The sequence below is a fragment of the Sander vitreus genome, chromosome 18, assembly GCF_031162955.1.
Source record: "Sander vitreus isolate 19-12246 chromosome 18, sanVit1, whole genome shotgun sequence".
NCBI classification, from domain to species: domain Eukaryota; kingdom Metazoa; phylum Chordata; class Actinopteri; order Perciformes; family Percidae; genus Sander; species Sander vitreus.
Window position 1 is genome coordinate 5,938,163 of NC_135872.1, and position 14,271 is coordinate 5,952,433.

Sequence of the window (14,271 nt, forward strand, 5' to 3'; positions counted from 1 at the left end):
TGCGGATTTCATGTCGCGGCTTTCGTCGCTGTTCATCACTTATTGAGTGAAGTAGTACTCGCCCCGTTGTTTATTTGGTTGTGATGACGTCCCGTCACTGTTCCAGTTGCTCTGCTCACCCTAGGGGGAGAGAGAGCTCACCCTAGGGGGAGAGAGAGCGGATGACAGTTGCTTGTGTTCAGTAGAGCAGACGGCGCTACGAGTTTATGACTTTTCATAAACAGCTGACGGAGCGGTGGTGCGCGGTGTACATAGCGGAAACCCTGTTGTGCGTCTGCCCTATTTCTGATACCATGGCGCTGGAAATTTTACCGTGGCGGACCGCCACTATGCTATCAACATGGAGGAAACACTGACACATATATCTCACATAATTTGTGAAGTAATTACAAAAGGTCTTGTATGGACTGACCATGTGATGCAATGACCATGATAAGGTGCTACGGTAGAGTGGGTGCAATGGTGGTAGTGCAAACGTGAACAGTGAAGGGAGTGAACGGTGCAATAGCCTTATTATTAAATATGAACTATGACTATGAAAAGACAAGAACGTAAACATAATAGAACTGCTTGACAAACAAGAAAATAAATAATATACTTTATGCTCTGAATAAAACTACACAACTGCACAGAAAACTGTTACTGTTGACCAGAGCCCTTAACAGACCTCGGACCAACTTCAGCAATCTGAATACGCAATGTATGCTCATGTTTGTTGACGTGACACTTTAAACAAATAGTGAGTGACGAAGACAAGTGTCATTGTTTTCATCATGTCGGTATGTTTAAGGTCCAGTTTAGTTTAGTATTTTTTATTTGGTGCAATATTTCAAAGTAGATCCCTTTGATATGAATCAAACAATACCAACACTTAAAGCTAATTGGGCCATTACTAAAATGTTCTCTAAAGCTACACTAATTCAAATTTCTATATTAACAATGAATAAATTACAACATGTGCTGTACTGTCAAAAACGTTTGAGCGTCTTTCAAGTCTCAGTTTTGGTTTAACGGCCTACAACGTTGTGGTTTTGGTTCTCTCTCCCCTCTCACATCAACCAGTTTCCAGCTGCAGAAGGCAGCAAAGAAGCTCTGAAAAACACACTGTGCGTGACCGGCCCAGCACCAACCTGCAGACTGACAAAGTTTAGCCGCTAGCTGATAAACACAACGGAGCATTTAGCAGCTAAGGGGCCAGACAATTCCCTCAAAAGTCAAGCAAAACAGAGCTAAAAGTAGGGCGAGTATTAGCGTTACAATGGCCATTTGGCCAGAAACGCGTGTCTACTGGATGTGCACACAAAAAAACTGAATACTGACATGTTAGCTATACCTTTTATACGGTGATAATGTGTCAGTGATGCGTTAATAGCTTTATCCGCTACCCCAAGCTAAAAAATGTATACCATTTCCATTTTTTAATTTTTTTTTTTATTTCTTCCACTCTTAATTACCGTCAGTTTACTTGAAATTATCAAGAAGAAAATGTATTGTTGTTACAGAGGAGAAGAAAAAATTAAATACTGGCTTCACTAACACAGACCTGCACCTTGACATAAAAAGGCACCATTAAAAAAAAGAAATTGAGAAAACACGTCAAACTATATCTAGTACATAAGTATATTTTGGTGTCAAAAGACAGGTCTTATCAGCAGTGGAGGCGCAGCTACCTCTTTCACACATGAATGCCATCTTATCTACTAGTCAAGAGCTTGCAAAAGCACTACTCTAAACTGTCACATAACACACACACACACACACACACACACACACACACACACACCTCATCTGGAGCTGAAAGTATCTCAACAAATACTCTCCCTGAGAATCTAATTAGGTCAAGAGAGAGAGAAAGAGATCTTAGCAAATTAAAAATCCAATTCCCGCTCTTATTAATCCAATCAGTCAGAATAAATAACAGTATTCATTATGTGTACAAACCACTTGGAAGAACACATAACACACCCTCACAAAGAGCATCTGCACTGTCAAACAGTCTCAATAAAGAGATTAAATGTTTTTTTTATTATATCATTATTCACGAGATTGTGTCCACCTCCTTTACTAAGCTACAACGGCAAATATCAGTTTCAGGACTGCTTTTGAAATATTAATCAGTTTTGGCTCAGTACTTTCAAGTCCCTGGTCCATTTATCCCTTCACACAATTAGGAGAAAACCAAATACATTGCAGATGAAATGAAGTTTTTATGAGTTGCATTGATCCTCTGCTATTGGTACACGTGCCGTCATAGCACATCTGTGGGATCCTCTCCTTTTAGCTTCATGTTTACAATTCTCTTGAGTCCAGCTTTTAAGCGAACAATCTCAGGCAACTATCACAATGAGACAACACGAGGAGCAACATGTTGTGTGTGTGTGTTGGGATAAGAAGTTTATTAGTTTAATTTGGCTTCTGCCCCACACACACACACACACACACGGGGTTGATCACTCATCCCAGTCATGGCAGAAAGACAGCACGGACACCAACAACTGGCAGGTAGCACAAACGGAATATAAATATATGATAAAGTTGACATTTAGAGGCATTCATAGATGGATGACTCGAGCTGACGGCCAATTTAGCTGCTAATCTAAAAGGCCAAGGCCGCTGGTGGCAGGGACAAGAGATCAATCGTGTGTGCGTTTGTTTGTGTGTGTCTGTGGTCTTTCACTCACCAAATAGATTGCTGGAGTGGCCTTGCTTGGAGATGGGCCTGAGCTCATTGGAACCCCAGGCGTAGCGCCTGTAGTTGCCCCACGCATGCTTCATCATCTGACAGGGAGGAGGAAGAGGAGGAGGAGGAGTAGGAGGAGGAGGAGGAGATGAGAAAAGAAGGGCGTTAAAGAGGACGATCAAACTTTGAGCTGTAACAAGAATTAAGTCATTGTCATACAATGGTGTTTACAGCCCGAATAATACTGGATTTTCAAGGCTAATACCCATATTTAACATAATCTGATATTGATATATTGATCTTAAATGTATATATTTTAAATAAACACATTATATAAACAAACATTTTGATAATGACCCTATGTAATGAAATTACTTGCGATTTGTTGTTACGGATCAGCTAACATATATATCAATTATTTTGTGAATCATTCGATTCTATGAAATGTCAGAAAATGGCTTTATTTTCCCAAAGCTCAAGTTGACATATTCAAATGCAGTTTTGTTTGACCAACAATCCAAAAACCCAAATTATTTCAGTTTAATGTAATTCATGCCTGAGAAAACAAGCAGTTATTCATATCTGAAAAGCTGAAACCGGGGAACTTTTGCATTTCTACTTTAAAAAAAAAACTCACCTAACCAATATCAATTGTCAAAATAGTTGCCAATTAATTTGCTGTTGCGACAGATTGATTAAACTACTAAGGTCTGCTGCTGAGTCATGTTGGCATTGCCTGTACAGTTACTGTACATGACCATTTGAGATCCCTGGATATCTAGGTGCTATAGAATTTAAGACAATCAGCTGTCCATATCAGTATTCTTCACAATGTTTATCCCAAATGAATTCATCTCAACCTAATGACATTTAATCAAGGCTGTTGTCAGCTCTTGTTCCACCCATCACTGTCATATTATAGGTTAAATGATGCAACTCCATTCATATCTTACAATACAAACTGAGCACTCATGTCCAAGTCTATCGAAGATGTGAAACCACCAATTCTCACTACTTGATCACAATCACAAAAGGATTGGCTTAGGCCCCAGGCCCTGGAATTAATGACTACTTTGTTTGTGCAGTTCTGAACAATAATTATGACAATGATCACTTCCGGTTATGGCGGCGTGGTGAGCAGACGAGGCTCCTCATGCGCTGTTGCTAATCCTAAAATGAATACTACTTACATATTCCCAATTAGAGTAAAAACATCACAACTTCAAGCAATAGCTGTGGTACAAGAGAATATGCAGAGAAAAGTAACCAAGGACAAATAATAACAATGATAAATAATAATGAGAATATGAGTAAAATATCTGTCAACATATTCTCTGTCAAATGACCTATTGATTGGCTCATTTCGGCAAAAAACAAAAACCCAAATATCACTCAATTCCCTATGAAAAGGAACATTTCCCTCTGCTGAGTCCTATTATCTGCTGTTAAAACCACCCAATTCCCCCAGCAGGAATCATTGACGCACCAGACTTATTTTAATCTGGTGCTGGCTGGGGGCTTGATAGCAGCGTGAACACTAGTTTTCTAATCACCCAGACATGTTCATTTCAGTCTCAGATGTGGCTCCTCCTCCAGCTCTGCCTTTGTCTGTCTTGCTAATTCAGGTTACATTGCATTGTTCTAGAGCTTTCTGGATTGCCTCTGGATTAGACACCCTGAAACCCTTTATCCCCCACCTTCAGACGAAGAAATCAGTTCACACTTCAAATGTTCAACTTTCTTTAGAGTTGTTCCGATGCCAGTGTCGGGAAAAACCTAGCCTAGAAATCTACACGCACCCTAGTGGCAAGGTGGTAGGGGTCTAGGCACTCTCCGTTGGCTTGCGAGCTGGAAAAACCAAATTCTGGTCAGGCCAATCACATCGTGTATAGAGCAGGTGGGCGGGCTTATGGCTGCTGCTGCTGGGAACAGCGGTCTTCTGGAAGACTTGGAGTTAAGCTTTTCTTTGAGAAAATAACAAAGAACTGCACTGAAGTCATTCTTAAAAAAGGAAGATGTGTTCGGAGTTTTGCCGACCGGATACGGCAAAAGTTTAATCTATCAACTAGCGTTGCTCTGGTTGGCTATGAGTGCAGAGGGAATTTGAAAGACAACCGTTTATCCCGCCCCTTCGGATTGAGCTCCGTCAATGGTAAGTTCCCAGACCCAACATCTTGATGTGGGTCTGGCTTGTCAGGCTAGGAAAAGCCTCCGATACGTCCTAAAAAGTCTATACACCAATCCGATACCATGTAATTTACCCCCGAAAAAAATCTACTTTGAAGTAGTTTATTGATGTTCTTTTTTCCGTTATGACTATCTGTCAAACTAGATATTAAAAGAGAGTTATACGGCATGTATTCTCAGTATGTATTTGTTCATGTTTAACCTGAGCCAGGCCACACAACGATAGCAATCATAGCACATCCATACAGCGTTAGAAGTAGACAGTAGGGGTGTTTGAAATGAATCATTGCATCGATGCATTGCCATGCCGACCTAGACGATTCTGCGTCGATGCAGTGACAGACCATAATCGATTATTGCCAACTAATGTTACTTGATGATTTTCTGGTCGTGCTTTTTTAGTTTTTGCCTTTTGTCTGTTGATTGCTCTGTTCAGACTTTGCTATATTGAGGAAGTGTCTTTTTTTAAGAGCAGATACAATAAAAGAGAGAGTTCATATATATCTGACTGCTTGAATTTGTTGATGAAAACCATCTGTAGCAATATATAATATTGAGGAGGCGACGCATCGTGATGCATCAGGATATTGAATCGATTTGAGTCGTTGACAGGATAATCAAAATGGAATTGTGAGACCAGTGAAGATTCACACCCCTAGTATTTCATTTCAATTCAATTTTATTTATAGTATCAAATCATAACAGGAGTTATCTCAGGACACTTTACAGATAGAGTAGGTCTAGACCACACTCTATAGTTTACAAAGCCCCAACAATTCTAATAATTCCCCCAAGAGCAAGCGTTTAGTGCGACAGTGGCGAGGAAAAACTCCCTTTCAGGAAGAAACCTGGGACAGACCCAGGCTCTTGGTAGGTGGTGTCTGACGGTGCCGGTTGGGGGTGTGATGAACAGTGGCAATAATAGTCACAATAAAGATAATGGAACAGTGACTACAAATGGTAGTCGTAGTAGTTCATGTCATAGCAGGGCACTGCAGGGCGTTACAGGATGTAGCGTGGCACAGCAGAGCATAGCAGGACGTAGCAGGACACTGCAGGGCACCGCAGAGCGTAGCAGGGTGTAGCAGGGAGTGCAGCAGGACCACGGCGACAGCTGAAACCAATATCTTGGTGCCGTCCTAATCCAAGGAAATATGCTGGCCGAAAAAAAAACAAAAACATAAAAGACTCCGGGGAGTATACAGCTGTTAAAAAAAAAATAATAATATATTAGGGCTGTCAGTTGTCAGGGCTGTCAGGGCTTGTCATATACATTTTTTAAATCACGATTAATCGCATGAGTGTCCTAGTTAACTCACAATTAATCGCACATGTTCTAAATGTACTTTTAAAAGGGATTAGTTTTTAATGCTCAAGTGGTATCTGAGACTCGATGTACTCCGGTGGTAACTCAGTTCACATCGACAGTAACGTTACATGCAAATAACTTTAGTCTTGTGAAGAGAACCGTCTGAAGGCCTTTGAAACTCAACTTGCCATTCAATATTTATCCATTTCTGCCCAAGGAACTTTGTTTCTGCTAGCCATCCAATCCTGTTCATGGATGTATTGTTAGACCTATAAGAATCGCTCCCGTTCCGCGTCTTGTCTCCTGCTGCAGGCAAAATGCGGGTACAAATGACAACAGCAGGCAGCTAAACCAGTCGGTCAATGATTCAGACGGTCAGGAAATCAAAGTGGGTAAAACCAGTCAATAAATTGTGCCATTACGTAAGTCCGTCAAGCAGGAAACCAGTACTGCTGCACCATCCCACCTGTCGCACAACCATCATCCGTACAAGGATAAGAGCTGGAGAAGCTTAAGTGAGGTTAAATAAAATATGAATGAGTTTTTAATACCCACACGGTGAAAGGCTGCATTATATTGCAACTACCATGAAAAAAGAACATCACAAGTTCCAGTGGAGGCTGTACACAGGTTGCTACAACTAACAACTGTTTTAATTATCAATTCATCTGTTTTATTATTATTATTTGATTAACTGATTGATAATTTAGTCTAAATTGTTTGACTCATCCTTACAGCCCTAGTATGCACCAGCAAACATCTGGAGGCATCTGTAAGCAAGCCCAGGGAAGCCCAATGTAAACTAGGGCTGGGTTAAAATGATCGATTCTCCAATTAAATCGATCTTTGATTGAGTGATCTGATTTCCGATTAATAAAATCCAGAAATCCATCTTCTAATATATGTCTTTTCACCATGGATGTGGTAAATTGAACCCCTTTTTCGGGGGTGGGGCAAAAAGTATTTGAGGGTAGCTTCGTGCTTGGACAATTGTACAGCACACGTTCTCTGAGAAACTTTTATATCCAAGAAAAATTGGTATTGTAACTGAAATTTCCCTAACCTAATTGATATTGAATCGGATTAAATCGGGACCTTGTGAATCGGAATCAAATCGAGAAATCATTGGCAACACTTGCACTCTTTATATAAGAATTTAGTTAAAGAATGCACTATCCTTTACTACAGATTTGTGACTGAAAATGTACAGTAAACACATGCCAGGACAAACTGACAAAGGATGTCTAGAAAGACAATTTTTACACAAAACAAGTGTTAAAACAATGTGCATATCAACTTTGTACTTTAAAAACGGCACCAGTGCTGAGCAGCTGCTTAGTAACAACCATGAAGACACTGCTGTGATGCTCCCGAGGCGCATTTCTTTTATTCATATTGTTAGCATGACTGACTATGTTTCGATCAAAGATGGTCTGCATCGGGTTACATCATGCAAGCTGAAGAGCCCGGTGCATGAATAGACTGATTTCATGTTTTTTACAGAAGAACTGGTCATTAGATTGCAGCGCATAAAGGAATGTGTCATAATACGCTAGAGAGGAATCGGGGAAGCACAATTAGCACAGTTACCTGTCATTCCCCTTGTGCTCCATCTGCATCTCTCACTGTTGTACAAAAGACACAAACCACACTCTTACATTAACATCGTATATGTTACATGCATGAGGTTTAGTATTGGTTTACTGGCAGGTAGACATCTTGAGACCAAAAAAAATGCCTGGTCTATCCTCACATGTGCCCTTCTTTTAAAACACCAACACACAGACAAACACAGAACAAAAGCCACTTCATTTGCATAACGTCTCCCACGCACATCAAAAGGACAGCTAGCGAAAGCTTTCCTCCATTTAAACCCACTAATTAAAGCTGGCGAGCCTGCTAATTACAGCTCCTGTATGGAAGTTACATTCAGTGCATTTACATGCAGTTTAAATAAACGATTATATTCGGGTTAAGGCAATACCCCGATTTCTCAAATGCCATGTAGTAGTAGTAGTAGTAGTAGTAGTAGTAGTAGTAGTAGTTCTCATAACCCGGTTAACAGAGGTAGAGAACTCCTTCAGTAACCTGGTTATTACTCCATGTATACACCTTAACAGGGCTATAATGGGTTTAAGTGTCTGCGCATGCTTCAACTGCCCTCCCCACTCCGCTGGAGTTGTTTTTGAACCGGACATACTCCGTCAGCACGCTGTGAGTCGTAGTCGTTGCTATGACACCATACAACATCGGAAGATGATGGCTAAACCGGCTGTCCATCTCCGGGGTGCAAATTTGTGAATCCTACTATGGCCACGCCAAGTCCCGCCCTACGAAGCAGCCCGATTGGTTGGGGTTAGGCATTTGACCTCGAGTGGATAAGGTTAGGATAGCCGATTGGTCAGGTGACAGGACCTGTACAAATGGGATTGACGGCCAATAAATGCTATTGAAGGGCGGGTCTTGGCGTGGCCATAGTAGGATTCGTAAATTCGACTCCAGGGCTGTCAACGCTGTGTCTCTGCAAAAAAAAGGGGAGGGACCGAGCAGCCCCGCTGCGGCCGCTGGCCTACGTTAATGTTAGTTAGCTTACGAAGTTAGCTTGCTAATTCCACCCGACACTGGTTACAGATAACGTTATAATGAGCCAAACAAGTTGTCAGTCATCTGGCGGGAACATTGTTCTGTCCTACGCTAAAATTAATAATGGTTAAATTAAACTTTAAGTTGTTACATTTTACAAATTAAGTGATCGGTCTGTGTAATGTTGACATAGGTCAACCGGAAGAAAAACTGTTTTACCTACTGTACCGGAGGTAGAGTTTCTCCCATCATTCTCCCCATTCTTCCCATGATTCTTCCCCGCTCATGTATACAGGGAGAACTGGCATAACCCGGTTATTCACAAGACCATATCCTGGTTACTGCTGTGCATGTAAACACACTGACAAAGAGATCTACTCAAACACTCTTGTTCCACTCCACATGCTGCACTGCAACAAATGAGGACAACTAAAGCTGATCCAAGGTCCTGTCCAAGGATGCAGAGGTCAAGAGACAAAAAGCTGCGGCTCACTCGTCACAAAAACACAGAAAAAGGTAAGCGAGGATAGGGCTGAGGGAAAATTGTAATTGTGATTATTTTGACTGATATCGCGATTGCGATATGATTCACGTTATTGGAGGGAATGATCATTTTTGTATCATTATTCACAGATTCATTGAAACATTTTAATGATTATAGTACGATTTTTGCGAGGATCTGTACCAAAAAAAGAATGTAGGAAATGATTTGTAGGCCGGGACGTCTCTGCAGCACCACAATACTTCATTCAGAATGGTTTGACACATATTTTGCCATTAACAAATATTGCGCACTACCTGCGATTTGGATAATGTGCTAGTCCATATTGCGATTTCCGATAAAATTGTGATGAATTGTGCAGCCCTGATAGAGAATTTACACTGTAAATTAGCACTGGATATCCAAAAAGAGTGTTGTATGAAATTGAATAAAAAGCGAAAATACATATCAGAAACCGTCATACTGTAACTCAGTGTGGTACGCAGGCTGCTCAGCAGCAGACGGTCATCAACACCGTACAGAAACTCATCGGCTGCCCTCTGCTAGGGCTGTGCAAGTAATCGAAATGTAATCGTGATTATGATTTCGGCTCCCAACGATCACAAGAACAGAACAATCGAGGAAACGATTATTTTGCTCAGTAAGTTTTGCAAGTAAACTCTTATTTTCTCTTGTGTTTTGAATGAAAAAAAAACAAAAAAAAAACGTTTATATAGGATAAGTATTAAGGCAAATTTCACAGTTCGGGGCGTTTTTGTACGGTTTTGATTTACTTAACTTTTTCCACTGTTTTTTAAGTTTAATAACTTAATTGTTAACAAGTAATCGTGTTCAATTATTGTGATTATATTTTTTCCCCCAAAATCGAGCAGCCCTACCCTCTGCCCTTCCTGGAACACATCTTCCGCTCCCGCTGCCTCTGCAGGGCCAGAAACATCCTGAAGGACTCTTCTCATCCTGTTTGACCGGTTGCCCTCCGGCATGCGCTACAGGTCCATCAAAGCACGGCCCACCAGACTTAAGAACAGTTTTATTTCCCTGGGCCATAAGCACACCCCTCACATGCAATATATCTTTCGAGGGTAAACCTACTGGATCCTGTGCAATTAGGCCTGTAACAATTATTACATAATTGTCCTTATTATTTTTTACATACTATATTGCAGTTTCTTTGTTTAACCCACAATTAATTGCTAACATTAGCCAAGGTCTTAAGGCGTATGACTGGTAATTGTTGATTTTGTTTAGATATGCCAAATTGTAATTATATACAGGTAAGTGATTATTAGTCGGACTATATATTTTTATTATTATTTCAATTGTTAGTTGTTGGCACTTGACCCTAAACACGTTCATAGCAACAAAAATGGCAAGGGGGGGGACACAGTTAGGAAAAATGTGTTATGATAATAAAGAGGCATTGCTTACTTCATAGGCTGTGTATTTGTGTTGTTACATTATCTGGGTCACATAACAGGGATATAGCCAAAATATGTATCCTGGGATTCATTCAAAACTTTAATTTGTTTAATAAAAGTAATACATAAGTAAATACTTTTTAAAATTTGACTGAAAGAGACAATTATATTGTCAATCGCAATTATTTCTGAGACAATTAATTGTACAGAAGAATTTGGAATTGTTACAGCTCTATGTGCAATGATTACATTCATGCTTAGGGCTGGGTATCGTTTAAAGAAATGTGATACCGGTAGCCAGGGCTGTAGTACTCGAGTCCGGTCTTGTACTCGAGACGGTTTTTCCTATGGTCTCGGACTCGCTGGTATTTGGACTTGGACTTGTCTTGGTCTCTGCCACTGGTCTCGCCAAATATGGCTTTTGGTCTTGACCGAGTCCAGGTGTCTTTATTATGTTTATAATAATATTGGAGGGAAAGTGAAATACTGGCCACCTGATAACCAATCACACACTAGATTATCTTCGCACGCCCTGCATCTGCGTGCCCTGCTAACGTTATTGCCATTCATTTTCATTGATTCACACGCACTGTAACAAACGAAGAAGTCCACCAATTCTGCCATAATCAAATTTGGTTATAGAAATCACCAGGAATTTCTCAGCACTGGGCTTAAAAAGAAACCGGGCAGACTGCAAATTCTGCAAAGCAACAATTTCGGAAACCTGTGGGACAACGTCAAACTTCGTAAGACACCTGCAGAGGCATCATACATTGCTGTAAGTTAACTGCAGAGCTAGGAGCTGCTTAGCCTTATCTATGTGTTAACATTAGCTTTTTTCTTTTTTCTGTCCTGGACTCAAACCTTTTTGGACTCTGTCTTGACTTGGTCTCGACTAGTCCTGGTCTTGGACTTGTCTTGGACTCGACAAAGGTGGTCTTGACTACAGCCCTGCCGGTAGCAATACCTGTACCCTTAAAGTGATTTGGATAAGAGTAGGATTTTAACAGTAGCTAATATGTTGGAAAGCCAGGCTATCTTCGCTAGCCTGTGTCTACTTATATACTGCAACTCAACTCTTTTAAATTGCTCAACAGTATCTGAGACATGGGTGGCAGTTTAAAGGTGTGGAACCAGGCTCAGATTTTCCATACACTGTTAGAATTAAATTTTGGCAAAGCATTCAAAAATGGGCATTAATAGGTAATTAATATAATAGGTATTCCATTTCAGTGTGTAAACGTTAGCGTGGCTAACACTACACAACATTCCCTGTGTGTGTGTTGACTATAATTGGATTAACTGCTCAGGGTGTTCTTGGCTGACCGCTGTTATTAGGATCTGGTGGCTGGAGCTATTTCAGACTCACACTATCTCTATGCTGATTGGCTCGGTGTTTAAGGTGCTGTGGTTTTCTAGGGCACCAACATCAAGCTCAATCTAGCAGGAAGATATCAAGTACATACACACCTCCTCTTATCCTAAGAGCATGCAGACAGACACACACAGACAGGCAGGCAGAGGATGAGATTATTTACTACAGAAAGGCTGTATGAGAAGTGTTGATAATCACCTCCTCCTCTCTCGCTCTTCAATTCATTCCTATTCTCTGTTGTCCCCCTGCTCCACCTCTCCTCTCAGCCTATTGAATCCGCCTCAGGCACTGAACTAATGACGCTGTTGTCTGCACTGATCACACACACACACACACACACACACACACACACACATACACACACACACACACACACACACAAACGATGGCCTTCAGACAGGTTGGTGTCTGATATGTATGCTTGGATTATGCCACTTGTTTCAGAGGTGTCTATAGTGTTTTTAAATTATTAAAACCCTGTGAATCATATTGTATGGCCTTCCCGGTCACATTTATACTTCTATTATAGAGCCAAATTAAAAATAAAACAGTTCTTTGCTACAGGTGACATAACACGTATTAATTGTATTTGTTTCAAACAACAATCTAATATCTTTCTATATGAATATGTATATAGGGATGACATAATAGGAAACTAAGAAATGTGGCTAAAATGGAAAGAAAAAGAAAACAAAACATGAAGAGGGAGAAGATTCTGCTGCTGGGGGGTACCTTGTACATCAGCGAAAACTGTCTTATATTCAAGAGCATCTTTAATTCAAAAATAAGTATGATAAATATAGCGTATTCTAAGTCTATGATGAGGAGCAAAAGTGAAGGATTTTTACTTTCATCTTTAACGTACTTCACTTTAAGCAGTTTGACAAACAGGGGCTCAGATCTCGACCTAATTGAACACCTCGGGGGGATTTTGGACTGACGTTTTAACTCTACCATCATCAAAACAACTATGTTTTTCTGGAATTTAAACAACTTTAATACATCTTAAAAACATCTATAACTTTCTTAAACAGATGGTCAAAAAGTCCTTTACAAAACAGATGCTGTAAGGTCAGGAACTTGCAGTTAAGACATCCCATCAAGTGGGCACAAAATCCTTTGCTTTAATAAGGATTTTCTTTAATGGGAAAATTGAACTGTGGATGAGATACCACAAGAAGGGAGTCCTTTCTAAGTCTGGCAGTTGCTTACTGGGCAACCTGACAAACAGCATTTCACTGACATAAAGCTAAATGTGGTTGTTGACAATACAGCAATAAGGCCAAATGAAGTGGCTATACACAGATGAGCGCCGAGGTACACAAGGCCACTGAGGCCTCGTTGAAATGTCCCCAAAATTATGACCTGCCATTGATTCAGTGTGGGTACTTTACACTGCTGTTTGTATACGTACACGTTCATGCACACAGTGGGATGATTGCAAATCATTAACTGCTGTGCAAAGATCTAGGGGTTAATGACCCATTTCCTCCGGGGTGTCTTAAGTAATCTGTAACTGAGGGAATGTGTGTGTGTGTGTGTGTGTGTGTGTGTGTGTGTGTGTGTGTGTGTGTTCCTCCAGGGGCTGCTGTGGTGAAAGTGAAACTGAATCCTCTGTTAGTTTTCCTCAGGGGAAACGCTTGTGACTAACGCCCTAGTAAGAGGTGCATTATGTGTGAGACAGAGAGAGGGTGAGAGCGAGAGAAAGAGATGACAATATGGCTGTTGGGCAGATAAGGACAGCAGACCAACCACCAACCGGCATGTGGATCACGCGAACATGAACACACACGTACACAATCTGCCTGCCACAGAAGCATCCCGAGTTAGAGTGTGGTGATTGAAGAACAGATGCGTGACTGCTTTACTCCCTGCCATCTCAATGAGAGAAAGATGACGACAGAGTGAGATACCGAGAGAAAAAAAAAAAAAAGGCCGGGTCACAAAAAGCAAGGGCATACTGTAGATAGGAAGCAGGAAAGACTGACTACCGACTGGGAAACAAATGAAAGATACTTCACATACACACAATATCTGATAGAAAAGAACTATCCATTATCCATACAGACCAATCCACAAAATAATGATGCAACATTACTTGGCCTGTGAGGATAATGGAAAGTGCTTAGCAGGCCACTGATCTTTTTCCACTCTGCTTCTGCAAAGTTTGAGCAAACTTTTGAAATATCACTTTGAAGTTGAATCAGTTTCTTGATC

At 40.7% G+C, this 14,271-nt stretch overlaps 1 protein-coding gene across 1 annotated transcript in view; it reads right to left on the reverse strand.

The window, feature by feature from the left end:
- Positions 1-14,271, reverse strand: part of man1a1 (mannosidase, alpha, class 1A, member 1) — a 150,053-nt gene that overhangs the window by 104,126 nt on the left and 31,656 nt on the right. Inside the window, exon 2 of the mRNA XM_078275285.1 lies at positions 2,682-2,778. Within this exon, the coding sequence (XP_078131411.1) occupies positions 2,682-2,778 (97 nt within the window). The remainder of the gene's footprint in view (positions 1-2,681; positions 2,779-14,271) is intronic.